This window comes from Euleptes europaea, chromosome 7, assembly GCF_029931775.1.
Source record: "Euleptes europaea isolate rEulEur1 chromosome 7, rEulEur1.hap1, whole genome shotgun sequence".
Taxonomy (NCBI): Eukaryota; Metazoa; Chordata; class Lepidosauria; order Squamata; family Sphaerodactylidae; genus Euleptes; species Euleptes europaea.
Window position 1 is genome coordinate 16,923,338 of NC_079318.1, and position 18,024 is coordinate 16,941,361.

Below are 18,024 nucleotides of genomic sequence, written 5' to 3' on the forward strand. Positions count from 1 at the left end.
TTTATTTTCCCCAATTGGTCTAGAACGTCATCTTACATCACCTCTCAATTTGACTCAGTTCTTCAGACTCCCTCCCTGAAAATAGCGGCTGTGGCATGGACACATGCCCCACAGTGAACACAGAAGCAAAGCGTTCATCGAGCTTCTCTGCCATGTCCCCATCTTCCTTTAGCAATCCCTTTATTCCTTGGTCATCCAAAAGCCCATCCTTTATTCCAGGGGTGGGGAACCTCAGGCCCGGGGGCCATATGCGGCCCCTGAGGACATTTTTTGTTGCCCTCGGGAGCTCTGAGACCCTGCTGCAGAGGCGGGGCGCAGGCTGGCCCTCCCAGAGGGTGTTCCTGGCACCACGGCTTACAGCGGCGCTGCGGCGCCCTTTGGACCTCCTCTCGCCGACTGTCGGTTGTTGAGCAGCGAGAGGGAGGGGGAAAGAGGCTGGCGGCTCCCGGCGGCAGAGCATGCATGCAGGAGCTGATTGGGCTTCGGGGGGGGGGGCTTTTGTGGACTCTGGGGAGGAGAGGGCAGGGGAGGCTAGGGCCCGGTCGCGCGGGGCTCTGTGTGTGCGGGGGTGTGTGTGTGTGTGGGGGGAAGGCTTTTCTCTCTTTTCTTCCTCTTTTTCTGTCACTCTTTCTCCTTTCTCTCCCTCTTTCTCCCTCTTTTTCTGTCTTTGTCTCCCTCCGTCCTTTACTTTGTCTCCCTCCGTCCTTTTCTTTCTTTCTCCCTCTCTCTCCATTTCTTTCTCCCTTTCTCTCTCCCTCCCTTTTCCTCTTTCTGTTTTCGTTCCTCCCTTACTGATCAACTGTGGGCTGCGTCTCCCTGGCACCTCGTTTTCTCGGGCCCACTGTGGCTACCCTTCCGCCTGGGAGGGGGGAGTGGGGGCACCCCGCAGGCCTTCTCTGTGTGGCCTCCCCTGGGGTTGCCAACCTCCAGGTGGTGGCTGGAGACCTGGCAACCCTCGCCTCTTCCCCCCCACCGGGAGATCTACACCTGGTATGGCCCCTGAATGATGTCATAAATGTGCAAATGGCCCTTTGCAGGAAAAAGGTTCCCCACCCCTGCTTTATTCCTTGGTCATCCAAAAAACTGCTTCTCTGGCTGGTGTCCTGCTCTGGACATATTTAAAGACATGTTTATTGTCTTGATGCTTTTAGCAACCCATTCCTCAAATTGGAGCTAATGTACTACAGGGATCACACTAGGTGCAGTTTCAAATCAGTACCTGCATCTGAGTTTCTTTCTTTTGAGGGGAACACCTGGGAGGAACCACGGCCAATGCAGCCACAGAATTCCCATGCTCCTTTAGCTCATTCAGCACAACAATCATCAACAGGCCATCCAAATCTTTTCCTGACAAGGGTAAACATTATGGTAATGCTTATAGTAAACATTAGGGGAAAACTGTATGTTTCATTTTTTCTTACCTTCAGCTGCAAAGTATAAGGTTTTTTTTGTACTGTTTTATCTTCTCTTGCCAGGTCTTTTTCTAAGGATTTGCCTTATAATCATACATAGCTGCTCTTTTTCCTGTTGCCAGTTCTGAAATAAAAATGAAGATAGATGTTAAAGAACTATAATGCAGTCAAATAACTAATGTCACTAGATTTGGATTTTTTTTAAAGTCTGGGATCCAAATTACTGCCTAGGTTCATATAAGGAGCTTGCTTAGATCAATGGATTTTTTTCCTTTTGAGCAACAGACATACATGGCATACGCAAGCTGCTTTTGAAATTCCCTGAGGTTTGCAGGAGGTGGATGGGGGTTCTGTTATAGAAAATGTAAGGTCAGGGTTTAATAGTTAATTAAAGATAGAACTGTTTGCAGGTAGACAAATCTACAGGGACAGAAAATGCTTTCCTTTGTGTGATCAACCCCTTTTTTTCTTAAAAGGAAAAAAATCTGGGTGTAATCAATACCCTTTTCCTACCCCACACTGAAAGCATCATTTTCTTCTACCTTGAGAAACATTAGTAGAGTTTCTGTAAAGCTACCACCAATTTTTTTATGTAAGAGTTCAGTATGTTGCTGTTGGAGCTTAATCTATGTATATCTTTGTGGGCCAGTTTGCCTGCACAACTTGAGGATAAGTGAATAAGGCTTGCAATATAGTTCATGTTTTGTACCATCTGTAGATGTCAGTGACAGAAGTAGTGTGTCCATGGGAAGAAGGGTGCTGAATCAATTGTGCTGAGAGGTTATGGCTCTGGATAGTATAGTATAGGTCTTACAGCAAAATACCCTAATGCATATGTGAATCATGTTGAAAGTAGAAGTATGAATAGAGCAATCATTCTGACATACCACATGCAAAGGGAGAGAAAGAGGCAAGTGGTCATAGATACAGGAACTTGTCTTGTTCGCAAGTGTACTGCTATTTTGCCCTGATAGAGTTAAGGATGTGTAACAGTGGGAGATAACATAGTAATCTACTGATTCCCTGTGTTTTTGTACACATGTCATAGTACATTGTGTTAAGACCCTCACTTGCATATGCTGGATGTAATTTCCCATTCTGGTAATAATTAGTATCTCCTTTAGAGATGACACATTTATTTTTCAGGGCAGTTTGTTTCTAGGTTGTAAATATACTTGGCTCTTCTACATTCTTATCATTTTTGAGCTGACTTTATCATGACAGTAGAGACGATTGTTCCTTCCTTCCTTATTAGCCTGACAGATGGTGACATTAAAAGTCAGTTCATTTTCCCTCAGACATAAAATGAGCACTTGCTCTTTTATCTGTTTTCCTTTGCTTGGAGTGTGCAATACATTTTAAATGTCAATAGTGGTGCTCTGCAAAGATTAAGAACTGCATATTGTAAAGCTTTAGAATAACATCTTATGATTTTTTTGCAAAGGAAAAGACATTTTGTGCTAAATTAATCAGCTCTTAAGTCTAACACATTGTAAATGCTTGTCAGCAAACATTTGCTTTTGATCATAGCTTGGCCTAGAATGTTCTTTTTAATCAAAGAAATGAATCCCAGACATTCCAAAGCAGAGTGGATAAAAATCAATTATTTTTTAAATTTAAAAAAATCTGATTTTTAAAATTTTAAATCTGATTTTTTGATTAAAATTGAATTTTTGTAATAATTTTTTTGGGGGGGAAATCTAAAATAGTTTTAGTAGTTTTCTGTTTAAGATTGATTCAATATAGTCAAAAGGTTATTCATCATAAAATAAGGATTAGTTTTTAATTAAGTAGCATGAGACTGTATATTCATGCAATGTTTAAATTTTTTGGTAAATGAATTCCATTAATCTATTCACAATGTCATGCTCTTCTAGAGGTTTCTGTAAGATTATTTTGGGCAGTTTTTCCAACTAGAAGATATTATCACAGATGCTTGGTTTTGCAGTTCTCGAAACTGGAATTTGTGTCTGTATGCTTATAAAATATTTATTTATAAAATAAACATACAGAGTTGAGAAAAAGACCTTCCCGTTGTTCCTTTGCAAATCGATTGGGCTGCCAGGTCCCTCTTCTCCTCCGGCGGACCTTTTGGGGCAGGAGAGCGGCGCCCAGGTGCATGTCATAGTATGTGTCCCTATTATGTGTAAATTAATGTCCCCTGGTTTTTAAATTTAAATATCTTCTGTTTATTTTGCATAAGTAGTAATAACTTAAAAGTGATCCCATATTGGAGTTTGAGGTGGGTTTCACTGTTGAGAAGTTGAAGAACACTGCTGTCAGCTATCTGCAACATTCATCTCGTGCATGCCGTCTGGTAAATAAAGACACAAACAAAATCAGTGCTTTTGGTTCCTCCATTTGTTTTTCTGAGTTCTGGCATTAATTTAGCATCTGTTCTTCCTGTTCTGTCCACGGAACATTTGCTACTCAGATCTCTCTTTTGTCAGTTCAGACAGCACAGTTGCTAGTCAATCTGCAGAGAAATGCTCAAGATGGCTAATTAGAGGTGATAGTTATGGTTGTATCATGGAGAATGCCATTCATACCCACAGAGTGTCTTTTAGTGTGAGCACCAAGTTTTTCCTTACTTTACTCTGTAGCAGAATGCTAATCTACCATCCTGCTAACGTATAGCTTTTGCATAAGCCTCCCCCCACCCATCTCGGAATATTTGATTTATACTTTGGCATATTCAGTCCTATACTGTCTTTGCATACTTGCAGCAGTGAGGGTAGTAGAAACTTTCATGGTACCACAGCAGGGCAGGCTGCTGTATGAGCAGCGAGAGTCTTGGTTTAGATTTTGTTACCTGACTCTCTGCTTCTACCTGATGCTGTATGATGGGGCAGGAGCTTCAATAGCTTCTCTTGGCCTTTGCTTCCACTGTGGCGTGAGCCGTTCTTGGTCTGCTGCCAAGCACAAGGGTTCTGTGGTCTCACAGCCACAACAGGTGCAGTAAGGGGGCCTGGGTGTGCTGCTCCGTCCACGTGTCAGCGTCTGCTCTGCTTGCTGTAAGTGCGGCATCTAAGCTGATAGCCAACACTGTCACTTGTCTTACTTGCTCCTAGGAGTAGGAACAGTTGAAACTGAGGCATGCTGGAAATAATGGTGCCCTGGAAAAGTTCTCTTTTACATTGCCTTGCTTGGAGGTTTGTATTATCTCAGAAGCTGCTGAAAGCAGCACGGGTTGGAGTGGGGTGTGTGGATTCCAGTTTGCCACTTTTAGCCGTTGCTGCAGTTACTTATCAACCTTAATTATTTTTACTTCTTATTCATAACTGTCCTTTTAGAGAAATCACATGCATCATATAATTTCACACATTTACACATGATAATTGATATCCAATAATGCAGAAAATGCAAAGAAACTTGACGTAATAATATTTTAGACAACTTTAAAATCACTGTATGTAACAATTCCCAACACTATCTAAAACATGAGTTGAAAGCCATCCCATTATGCTCTCCATGTGAGGACCAGCTAGCTTACCTTTTTACTTTAAAAAAAGCGATTAATTCTTAAAAGCACATGAGCGACTGGAAATTTTCCAGACTATCAGAGTGTGATTAGGACATTGAGGAATGAGAAGAACACTTAATACTACTATTTCCCTATAGTTGAATTCTTTACTTTGGTTTATAAGAATGTTAGGAAGTGATTCAGCTGGAAGCTGCTATTTGTGAATGCTATATCAGAATAAACATGGCAAAATGAAACTCTGTCTAGAGGACCTTACAGGGAAAATTAAATAGCAATAAATTATAGATAGCATTCAGTCATCATTTTGGATCTTGAATATGAAATGGTAGAACTGTCCCCGGTACAGTATTGTTGATCAATGTCTAAGGACTGGAATTCATCTGCTGTGTGGTTTTTAGCCTTGCAGAAATCATTATGAAATTGGGGGACAGTGAGTTTGATTTCAGACAGATGGTTAGAAACTATAGTTAAGAAAAAGTTGGTTAGGCATGAACTCTGTTGCATTACAGAGAAGTGTTGATGTAGCTATCTGGGAAGGAATTTGTCTGCTCTGCAGGTGAGCAGCAATACAATGTTTCCTTATATGGATTTCCTTTTACCCTATAAATCCCAGACATACTGCATCATAAATGACTAATTAGGTCCCTTGGCCTGTATCCAACTGCAGAGTTCTGAATACTTAAGGGCACTTCTGAATACTTACGTTTTCAGAAGTGCTGGCAGCTTCTACTAATTCTCCCCTCCCAAATCAGACCTCCACTGTGCACCCTTTACTGTTCCTGGATGTTCACTGACACCCCAGGAACAACATGGGGGGGGGCACTGTGGGCTGCAGCCAGAGGGGGGTCCATTTAGCGTTATCATATTAAGTTCAATACAGAATTCAATTAATTTGCGACCGGCTTTATTAAAACAAGAGTCTTGAGATTGGCGAAGAAAACCGAGCTGCGGAGGTGCGGGCTCAATGTCATCTAAATCAACAAAAAGGGCCCAACTCCGATTATCGTGGCCAATCCTAGCATTAAAATCCCCTAGAAGGACAATTGGAATCGACGGAAATTTTTGGATAATTTTGGCAACAAAATTTGTAAGATTAAACCAGTTTGACTCTTAAGTATTTTTCATTTTCAGTAGAGGGGAGGTAAATGTTGCTTAAAATGAGAAAGGGAGAGGGATCGTAGAGTAAAACAGCTTGGGCAGCGCAATTACAGGTATCGAGTAAGACAAACCTAGAAAAAAGATTTTGCTTGATTAAAATAGCTAGGCCAGCCTTGCATCGGCCCTTTGCATTTTCTTTATATGCAGGCAAAGTTAGGGAGAAGAATCCATTTACATTAACATTTCCAGTCGTCCAAATTTCCTGTAAGCAAATACACTGTGCACCCTTTACTGTTCCTGGATGTTCACTGACACCCCAGGAACAACATGAGGGGGGGCACTGTGGGCTGCAGCCAGAGGGGGAATAGGTAGAAATCTCTGCCCATCTCTCCTGAAAGCCTAAGGGCCCTGAAACTTTGCAATGTGTGGTTGCATATAGACCTTTATTTGCAATCTGATTTGCTTAGTGCCAGATTGTGGGCAATCCATGAATGATGGGTCAGCTTTCTCCCTCCAAAAACCGGGCGTGCCAGAGACCTGATTTCCATCAGGACTTCCACAAAAGGTGGGGGGATAATAATTTTGGAGTAATATGTCAGACTAGAGCTTGAAATACCTTGATTCAAATCCTCATTCATCCATGAAGTTAACTGGGTGACTTTAGGCCAATCATTTTCTGTCTGCTTGACATTCTTTGCAGGGTTGTTGTAAGATCAAATGAATGAGGGAAGAATCATATACTGAGCTCCTTTTAGGAAGAGTGAGATAAATATGTTAGATAAATGGAGGTGGGGTTCCCAGTGTGCCATTTTTCCTACTTGAAACTGCTGCACTGAGTCAGTTTTTCCTTACTGGGCAAGCATACAGGTTCCCATGTGATTGCTACAAGGTAAATAGCAGCTCTGTGTGTGGAACTTGGGAGCTTGTGACTGAGTCAGTGGCCACCAGAAGGGCTGGGTATTTGACTTGTCAAAAAAAGATTTAGTCTAGTAGAAGTCAAGTATTTTTGAAGCTATCCTGGTTTAGTGGTTAGAATGTTAGAGAAGGAAAGGGGAGACCAAGGTTCAGGTCCTGATTCTGCCATGAGGTGTTTGCAGGAAGGGTGGGATAAAAATGTAATAAATATAATATTTAGAACATCAGAAATGGATATTTCCATGATCAGTAGGTTGGATGCAGTGAATACAAAAACTAAAATAGCTAACTTTTGCTATGAAACAATGGGTTGGATCCAGTGATCTGCAGTGCTTGTGCAAGTGAATCTTCCCTGCTTCCCCTCCCCCTCAGCAGCTGTTTCCGAACCTAAGAAAATTAACACACAAGTTCATTGCAGTCATGTAGAGAAACAACCATGTTTGTTGATGGGCTTCAATGAGGGGTGAAATAACTCACATCTTGCTGTGGTCCCTTCATTCTACATGTGCCATGACATATTGTTTTGGAGGTTTCCACAACACTCAAGGTTTTTCTGGGACTTGCAAGGACTTGCTGGAGGAAAGGGACTTTAAAAATCACTTTTGTGACCTTTCCTACCCAAGGAAAGCTCTCATGGTTGTGGATCTTCCTTGCTTTCCCCTCCCACTGGCAGCCATTTCCATCCCCAGAAAAGTTGGTTGTTGGGGTCATGGGGGACCTGCACAGGTTTGTAATAACCATGTAGGTTGGTGGGCTGCAGTGAGGACAGGGAAGGGAGTGAGATCATTCCCTGTTCCATCAGTTGCGGCTCTGCTGATGAAAGAGGCAGGAAAGGCAATATTCCTTGGCCCATGTGGAATGGCAGGACTGCAGGCAAGAAGAGGGATTTGGCTAAAATCATCCCCCTCACTCTTGTCCATGGTGCATTAATCATGAACAGATAAAAAATGCTCAAGAGTAAGGTAGGGGCATTTTGGCTGATTTCCCTGTTCTGGCTGCAGGCCCTGCATGCTACATGGTATTTTGTTCTAACAGGTTACCTGACCCTTGGCAATGGCTTTTTGAGAAATTCTGGGAATTACTGGAGAAAGCCAATAAAATAACTGCCACCAACAATGTTCATTTGCAAAAGCCTTGTAGCCAACCCAATGAGAGTATCCTTTTAAACAATTATAATTAATTTAATGAATAACTTTTGGCAATGTTACATAACGTATGTATAAATCTGAATCCCCCCTCCCCAGCACTTGCTCTGGAATGCCAAGTCAGCCTAAATTTACCAAAACTTTTTTAAAAAATTAAACAGAATGTAAAGTAACAACAGATACGAAAAAACAAAAATAAGACATTAAACCAGGTTTGCAATTATGGCCAGTAGGAGAAGCTGTGTTTTGCCACTAGGTTTGCCCCTAACAGCTACAGTGATACAATTTCCACTTCTGCCCTTGCTAACAAATAACACTGTAATGAACTAAACATATAAGCTGCCATCTCAGTGTTGACATACTCAACTGAATATTTGATAATATTGAACTGAGGTGGTCCTTGTCCAGTGAATTGATATCTGCCAGGGTATCCTAACCTTGTACTCTACACTTCTATGTATCAGATGAAGGGAGCATTGACTCTCGAAAGCTTACACTCCCAAAATCTTGTTGATCTCTAAGGTGCTACTGGATTTGAATCTTGCTGTTCTAATGCAGACCAACAGTTTTATGTTTAACCTATCACTCTTCCTACATTCAGGGCTTCGTGGGCTTCAGTATGTACTATGCCATTCTAATGCTTGTGCACATCTGTTCTTTAGTACAATATCTTGCAATAGCTGTTCCCCTGCTTGAACAGAGGGGAGTGTATGTGGTAATTCAGTTATGCATTTCTATGAATATCAACATTTTTAGCATTCTAATGTGTTTTGGGTGGAATTATTTGCAAATTGAATCTTACTGTTAGAATATTGTGTAATGCTAATGATACATGAACAATCCGTTGCTTTGTCTATCAAAATACAGAAAAGCATGCCCTGTTGAACATGGGGGGTGGGGGGAATGGTTTCGTTGGGAGTTTTTATATGTTGCATAGGAGTGGCAAGAGTACACAAAGTTCACAGTATTTGGAGACACAGTAATGGACAGCCTGTTCCAAACTGACCTTTATTTTTTATTCCTTCTGCTGTTCAGGCAAGAGTGCAAGTCAGAAGATGCCACTTGCAGAATCTCTGAATCTGATTCCGAGGAGCTATCCGATGAAGCAAATGCTGAAACTTTCTATGGAACCTCTCCTCCTAGCACACCACGGCAGATGAAGCGCATGTCAACAAAGCACCTGAAAAATAATGTTGGGAGACCTACCAGCCGTTCCACTTTGAAAGGTATATGTGGGAATTTTTATAGAGGCTCCTTCAGTAAAAGTCTATACCCAAGTTGTAGTGATTTTTTTTTTTTGGTGCTGTCAGGTTTTTCAGTAAGCTTGTGTTGGGCAATTAAGTTGAAGCTGTCATTATTTCCTTCTAGTATTTCAGTGAGGAAGTAGATGTCTGTATTGCAGGAGTGGCGAGGAGGGGTGAGTAGGTGGAGTTGTTCTACTTTCTCTCCCTTCTCCTCCCCTTGTTTACCACTTAAGGAACACATGAAACTGCCTTATACTGAGTCAGATATTTGGTCTATTAAGGTCATTATTGTCTATTCTGACTGCGGCAGCTCTCCAGGGTCCCAGGTGGAGGTCTTTTACATCTTCCTTTACTAAATCCTTAAAACTGGAGATGCCAGGGGTTGAACCAGGGACTTTCTGCATGTCAAGCAGATGCTGCACTGTGGAGGTATGGCCCCATAGGTCTTTCATCTCGTACCTAATCCAAGGATTGAGTCTGGTACCTTGTGCATGCAAAGCAAATGTTCTGCCATCAAGCTGGGGACCCTAGCACATGCATGTGCCATTTTGGTACAAGGCCTTCTACCTTTACCACTGTAGCCTTAAATGGCCTGGCTTTTGTGTGTGGGCACTTACTTTTCTATTTCAGTCTCCAGAGCAGTGGAGTCTAATCTGGAGGACCAGGTTTGATTCCCCACTCCTCCACATGAGCGGCGGAGGCTAATATGGTGAACTTGATTTGTTTCCCCACTCTGACACACGAAGCCAGCTGGGTGACCTTGGGCAAGTTACAGCTCTGTTAGAGCTCTCTCAGCCTCACCTACCTCACAGGGTGTCTGTTGTGGGAGGGGGAAGGTGATTGTAAGCCGGTTTGAGTCTTCCTTAAGTGGTAGAGAAAATCTGTATAAAAAAACCAACACTTCTTCTTCTCCTCCTCCACCACCACCACCACCACCACCACGAGACGTTCCAGTGGGAGGGGCGGAAGGCCTGGGGTTGCTGCATTGTAGCATGCTGCATTGCAGTGCACTTGAGAAAGCACAGGGATGGATTGAGGCCATTAAACAAAGGGCATAAATAGTAACAGATAACATTTAGTTATAAGGGCAAAGATAGAAATCCTGTTGGTGGTTTTGCATCTGACAGAAGAATCTGACTGCCCGTGTAAGCATTAAGGAGAGTCTGTTTTTCTACTGTTTATTATGCCCCTGTTCAAGCACTTTTAAAAAGTTGTCCATATAGAAAACTCCTTTGTCTGCCATTGAGGTCATTGAGGATTGTTCCTAAATATCATGCTGCTCCTTGTACCAGTGCAGCATCCCAGTTGATATTGTGATAATTTTGCATGTTTCAGTTGCAGTAACTGAAGTCTGTGCTGTGTATTCCATTCTACACTTAGTAATAGTAGTAGTAATTAATACTTATGAATTTCTTTGGAGTGTTCAGTGTAGGCAGGTCTTGTTATCCTCGTATTATAAAAATGGCTTGCCTAAGGCTATCCAGGGACTTCATGGCAGAAAGGAGATTGGAACTGGGGATTTTTAGGATTTACAGCTCAGTCTTTCATCCACTATGCAACACCAGCTCTTCATCTTGGTTTTACATACCTTTTGACCTGTATTTATTTCACATAAAAGGGTGAAAAAAGGTCAGCAGCCTCAGTAAAAAAAGTTGAGGGCTGTCAATACATTACAAAAATTATGTTTGGAGTTGGTATTGGTTGATAGCATTGGTATGGATTACCAGGATGCATTGCTTGCACAAGGGAAGTTTAAATTGGGGAGCCTTTGGGATACTGAAGAGGAGGAGAAGAGCTGGGCGGTGGGAGAGAAGAGGTTTTACTGGACTAAATGTAGTTTCCTTGAGGGCATTATAACTGAATTTAAGGATATTGCTGTCTGTTGCTTATATTTTTATCTTGTGTTGCTTTTGTAGAGTACAGGCTGGTGTTCATGGTTCTCCTATGCTGCAATAAGCCTTTTGCCCTGCTCATATATGAGAGGTTGTGCATAAACAGCTGCTAGAATAAACCTTTCAACAAACAGCATAGAGGCCAAGGCCTTTCCCCATGCTGCCTTCTAGCAGTAGTATTCTCAGAGGTTTACTGCCTCTGAATATGGAAGCTCCCTTTAGTTATCATGGCTAGTAGCTATTTATGGACCTATCATCCATGAATCTGTATAACTACCTTTTAAAGTTATCTGTGCTAGTGGCCATCACTACATCTACTGGTATTGAATTCCACAGTTTAATAATTCATTGCATTAAGTACTTTTGTTTGTCCTAAATCTATCTCCTATCAGCTTCAAAAAAAAAACCCCACACACACATTTTAGTGTTATGAGATAGGAAGAAAAAGTTCTCTCTGTCCACTCCCTTAAGTTTTCTGTAAATGGAAGAGCTCCTCAGTCTTAGTAAGTTCTGTAATATGTGTTTTGAGATACGGTGACCAGAACATCCATAGAGAGCTAGTGTGGTGTAGTGGTTAAGAGTGGTAGCTTGGAGCAGCATACTCTAATCTGGTGAACCGGGTTGGTTTTTCCACTCCTCCACATCGAGTCAACATTTTTGTCAGTCTGCCCACTATAACTCCAAGATCATTTGCTCTCAGCCATCTTCCATCTGGACACCATCGGCTTATATTTAAAGTTAAGATTTTTTGCTCCCACTTCTATCACCTTGTTCTTGTCGCCTTCTATTACTGTCTTTTGCCAGTGGGTGAAGACTTTTCTGTTTTGTTTGGCATTCCCTCATTGACCTTACTTTCCCGTTCATGCGTCTGCCTCGATGTGTTTGTGTTTTATTGAATTGTTTTTATTGTTACTTATAAATGCATTTTAAAATTCGTTTTAATGTTTTTACTGGCCATTGCCTGGTCAGCCTGAACTGAGTAGAAAGGCAGCATATGAAGTTTTAAATAAATAACTACATTGAACATTTGCCACATTGTTGGCTGCTCACCCCCAATTTGGAGAGATGGCCTTGGAGGTCTTCATATTCCGTTTTGGTTTTCACCATCCTGCCAAGTTTTTAGAATTTGTTGATTTTCTGATAGCCGAATCAAGGCCTTCCAGGTCTGAAATCCTTCCTCTTTGTGCCATCAGACCTTGTGCCCTTTGGATTGCTGCTTAGTCACTGATTCTAGTCGCCATATGCAGCAAAAGAGATAATTATAATGAGAAGTCAATTCTTATAATTACAATTAGTACCACTGAATGTTTCCATTAGTGTGGTTTTGGAGTGAAACCTGTTATTTAAAAAAGATTCATGGTATAATTAAGTCTCCCCTAAGTTGCAAAGTGACTCAGCATTGTCTTAATGTTTGGGAATGAAAGGTATTCCAAGGTTTTCTTCTGTGTCGCTTAAGTCGTGGCTGCTCAATACAATATTTTCATAATTGTTGTAGGTTTTAGTTTCAATTGAACAATTGGAGGATTGAAAATCATAAATTTGTAATACCAAAATAAATCACCTAAAATATTTTATGTTTTAACAGCAATATCATAGGGTTATAAATTAACAGATGGGCTAATTTGGCAGGTGGCACCTTTGTAATTGAAATTTTAGAAGTATATTTTAAATTGGGAAATCTCCCTGTTGTGGTTATTTTGATCTGTGCTGTGATCAGTTCACATAATATTGTTTTAATATTTATTTATTTTACAAAATTTACATCCACCTGTTCTGCCTTCACAAGGACCACCACGGCAGCTAACAAATTAAAATATACAAAATAAAATCACATTTTAAAACTATTAGACCCACCTCCAAAAATGCATGATTAAAACAATTAAAGCCAGAGCTAAAATACGTTGGTAAAGAGAATGGGCAAAATATCTGAATATTTCATTTTGTGTTTTAAAATCTGTTGACTTCTGAGTTCTCTGCATGGTTGAATGAATCTGTCAGAAATATGTATATACAGGAACAAGTGTAACAGGGATTTATATGCCACATTTTAGAACTGAAAGTTTATGTGGATAAAAGAGGTAAAGATAATGTGATTTAAATAGTAAATAAAAATAACTGGTGGAAACAAACTCATTTTTAAAAATGATTTTTTCAGAGAAGATGACCTCATCAAACCAGCTGTCTAACAAAGACAACGTCAAAACCACAGAGAACCCAGAAGAGCACAGCTATAAGCAGGGGAAAAAGATCCGAGCCACCCTAAGGACAACAGAGAGGGATCACAAGAAAAATGTACAGTGCTCATTCATGTTGGACTCGGTTGGTGGGTCCTTGCCAAAAAAACCAATTCCAGATGTTGATCTCAATAAGCCTTACCTCAGCCTTGGCTGCAGCAATGCTAAGCCTCCAGTATCTGTACCCGTGCCTATAGCCAAAACCACACGTCAGACTTCTCGTACTGATTACCCTGCGGACCGTTTAAAGTTCTTCGAAACCCTGCGGCTTTTGTTAAAGCTTACCTCAGTTTCCAAGAAAAAGGACAAGGAACAGAAAGGGCAGGAAAGCACTTCTTCTGTTGAGTTAAACCGATCCAATGAACTAATCTGGCTCGAGCTTCAGGCTTGGCATGCAGGCCGGAGTATTAATGACCAAGACTTCTATTTATATACTGCCCGCCAAGCCATCCCAGATATCATCAATGAAATTCTTACTTTCAAGGTAAACTATGGGAACCTCTCCTGTGTAGGAAGCAGAGCTAGTCTTAATGGTACATCAGGAGGACAGTGTAAAGCAGCCCATGGTGCAAGTGCCGTGGGCTACGCAAGCTACCATGAACACCTCCATCGCCAGCGAGTCTCATTTGAGCAGGTAAAGCGGATAATGGAGCTGCTAGAATATGTAGAAGCACTTTATCCATCTCTGAAGGCCCTTCAAAGTGACTATGAAAAGTATGCTGCAAAGGATTTTCAGGACAGGATGCAGGCACTCTGTCTCTGGTTAAATATCACAAAAGACTTAAACCAGAAGTTAAGGATTATGGGGACTGTTTTGGGTATCAAAGATCTCTCTGACATTGGCTGGCCAGTGTTTGAAATCCCTTCTCCGCGCCCCTTCAGGGACAATGATCCAGAGGACGACAGGGAAACCTCGGGGACGTGCACAGAGGAAAGCGAAGATGAAGAACAAATCTCCGAAGAGCATGTGGAGGAACTCCGACAAGCCATCCAGAATAATTTTACCAATAAGCCAAATTTTGACTTTCAGGCACAAGACCATTTGTCAAGGAAACCTGACAGGCTTGAACCTGAGGATGATTCAGCTTGCTGGGTTGTCACGGAGTGCAGCGGTGAGGCGGGCTGCAGCAGACACTGTTTGACCTCTATTTATAGACCGTTTGTAGATAAAGCACTGAAACAAATGGGGTTACGAAAGCTAATTTTAAGGCTGCACAAGTTAATGCATGGCTCCCTGCAAAGGGCTCAAATGGCCTTGATAAAGAACGATCAGCAGTTGGAGGTAGGTTTTCTTGGATGGCTTACGATTGCTGGTCAGAGGTTTTCGAGTAACCGTTTTGTCTTTGTTGCATGTTTCTCTTCAAGATCAGTTCTCCTAATTGTGCACATATGGTTGTTGTCTAATTGTACACCCTATTAACCAGCCATCTTTTCTTGAGCTCTGTAGCATATTAAGTGGAGTATTGCATATAAAAATACAGTATGGTACTCCCTTCTCTATCATGTTAAATTTCTGGTATTCACAAATCCTGTTAGAGGTCCAGAGAAGCTATGGCGTATATACTTCGTCTCCTTGAGGCACCAGATTCTTTGGCCATTTATGCATGGGAGGTTTTGCTTTGGATTTGCCACTCTCCAGATGCACATTTTCCCCATCCAAATTCTCAAAACTCAAAAATAAGCCCCAATGCAGAGTTTTGAGAATTCGGATGGGGAAAATGTGCATCTGGAGAGTGGCAAATCCAAAACAAAACCTCCCATGCATGAATGGCCTTTGTTATCCTTAGTCTGTGGCTTCAGAGTCAAAGAGTTGGGGGTGGGGTTTGGGAGACTTCTGTTCCCAGGTTCTCATGCCAAAGATCTTTCCCTCCCACCTTTCTGCTTGACTCGTTGTAGATGCAAGATGTGCAATGGTTCACAATGGCAGATTGACTAGAAATGAGGATAGGTTTTAAGAATGGAATGCTTTGTCTTAAAGTTTTGATTTTGACTTTTGGAGACGTGACACACTATGGATTTAGGAATGCAGTCTCAGGGTAATGAAAAATAAACTTTCTGGTATCCTGTGGAGTGTGGAGGAGCCAAAGTCTTCATGAAACTCCATGAAGTAGAGCTGAAACAGAACGTTAAGTGTATGTACCTAGAATGTGGCCAGTGTTATGAATTCAGTGTGTGGGTTTTGTAATATAACGAACTGCAGAATCTGAGAATCCCTTCTCAGTCTAACACACTGTTCTAGAATACGCATATTGCTCACTGGGGAAGATGCCAAAGATATTATAGAAATGTGCTTTCTAGACATTTGATATCCAAGAGAAGATTTCTGACTTTTGAGATAAATGTCAGTTACTTGTTTGATAAAACATTAGTGCTTTAAACAGTCAACCGTGCACGGTTATAGTAAACGAGCAGCTCATCCTCTATGCAGCCCTAGGCAAATGCCTGGGGTGCCAGTGGAGGAGTGGCACCAACCAGGCCTGCCAGGCCTCTTCTCCCCCTGTCCAGCTGCCTGGGGCATCAGGGTCTGCCCCAGGAGGCACCCCTGGTCCCTGTGGGAATCCTGCTCCCTTCCCTCCATCTGGGGGCAGGGTGGGGCTGGACCCAGCCCTCTTCCTCCTTACTTTGCCTGACTGTGGAGGGGTGGAGGGCCAGTAGTGGTGACGGGTTTTCACTGTGGTGGGGAAGAGGGTGGGTGCCTTTTTCCTGCCTCCCTCTGGCAGCTTGGGTGCCCAAGCCTAGGGCCAACCTTGATAATAAAGACAATACGAATAATATAAATGTGGGTATGATGAATGCGTCATTGTGAGTGTTACAAAATTGCTTTTTAAACTTTTTAAGAGAGTGGTTTCAGATTGATTTGAAAATCATAAAACAATAGGATTGTGTCATTGGAAGGCATTTCAAGTCCTCTTTTATGCTTTGAGGCAGCATTAATTATTCCTGAACTGTTACTACGTCGTCGTTTGGAAAATGTCTATCCTCCTGTGCAACTTACTCCATTTGCAAAATGATCTCAGTGTGAGAAAAGTTTCTTAATATCTAAGCTGTTTTTCTATAGTTCAGATTTTTAAAATGTATTAAGAAAATGAGTATTGCTGTTGGGCCTTGTATGATAACTATCCAACAATAATGTGATAATTCCGGTAGCAGAGGTTTTTCCTGCTCTTTCTATAAAGGCAAGTATAGGAAATAAAATTGCATGGGTTGCTAAGAGATCCACAACATTGTGGTGTGGAAATTGTGATGTGGAGGTAAACAGCAAGGTTTAGGAAAGACTGAGATTCAGTCTGGATCCATTTCCCAAACTAACTCATTTGTATCTGGGATTGGGATGGAAGCAAATTATATTTTTTATATAAAATGTTATTTAATTGACAGAATTCTAATTCAGGTAAGTTTTCACTTTTCATTCATATTATAGGCTTTTGTTTTGTTTTTTTAACAAAAGCAGTAGTCTAACCTTTCCTCAAGTGGATCCCCCCCTCCCATGCATGCCGTCTTTTTGAACACACAAGAAATATAACCTAAGTTGTGTGTGTAAAGTGCCGTCAAGTCGCAGCCGACTTATGGCGACCCCTTTTGGGGTTTTCATGGCAAGAGACTAACAGAGGTGGTTTGCCAGTGCCTTCCTCTGCACAGCAACCCTGGTATTCCTTGGTGGTCTCCCATCCAAATACTAACCAGGGCTGACCTTGCTTAGCTTCTGAGATCTGACGAGATCAGGCTAGCCTGGGCCATCTAGGTCAGGGCATAACCTAAATTAGTAGGAGGAAATTCAGATTTTAGAACTGGTTACTTCATTGTATATCAATTCCAAAAGGAACGTCAGCAAGCATCTTACCCAGTCCACCTCTGCAGATCACCTGGGAGAGGAATCCCAAACGAAAACAAAAGGTCTTCCCAAACAAGGGGTCTTGCCACTGGAACAGCGGTGCTCCAGAGAGGGAAAGGGGCCTTTTTACAAGTCTGGGACAACCCCACAGAAGAACAATTTGATGCACACTGGTGGCTGCTACTGTTAATATCTTCATGATTTGCATTGCACTGGGAACAGGGAGCATCCTTGCCTCTGCAGCTGCTGGATGGTTGCCTGGAAACATCCGAGAGAAACAGGGACAGTAGAGAGTAACGGCCAACATCTGCAATACATAGAATCTTGGCTTATTAAGTGGTAGTGAGCACATGAATGAGATCATAGTACCACCTAGGGTGCTCTTCCAGTTTCTGTACCTCGTCTGTATCCCTCCTAGCAGTTGACTTTGAGGGAGGCAGTATAGGGAGTTTTCTGTGGTTTCTGTTCTCACTGCTTCATATATCCACACTGTTATCCTGCATGGCAAAAAGGGCCAAACACTTGTCCAGTTTTCACAGTGGTTCTAGTGAAGTGCCTGGTTCTTATCCAGGAAGGAGGCTGTTCCTCCCTGTTGCCTTCACCAGTGCCTGGTGGAGGCTTACTTGCCTATTTCACAAGTTCACAAGGTTGGAAGATACCACAAGGGCCATCCAGTCCAACCCCCTGCCATGCAGGATCCCACAATCAAAGCACTCCCGACAGATGGCCATCCAGCCTCTGCTTAAAGACCTCCAAAGACGGGGACTC

At 42.0% G+C, this 18,024-nt stretch overlaps 1 protein-coding gene across 1 annotated transcript in view; it reads left to right on the forward strand.

Annotated features, from left to right (window-relative positions):
- The window catches only part of MAP3K4 (mitogen-activated protein kinase kinase kinase 4), an 84,631-nt gene that overhangs the window by 24,262 nt on the left and 42,345 nt on the right, over positions 1–18,024 (forward strand). Inside the window, exons 2-3 of the mRNA XM_056852412.1 lie at positions 9,090–9,280; positions 13,346–14,706. Of these exons, the coding sequence (XP_056708390.1) occupies positions 9,090–9,280; positions 13,346–14,706 (1,552 nt within the window). The remainder of the gene's footprint in view (positions 1–9,089; positions 9,281–13,345; positions 14,707–18,024) is intronic.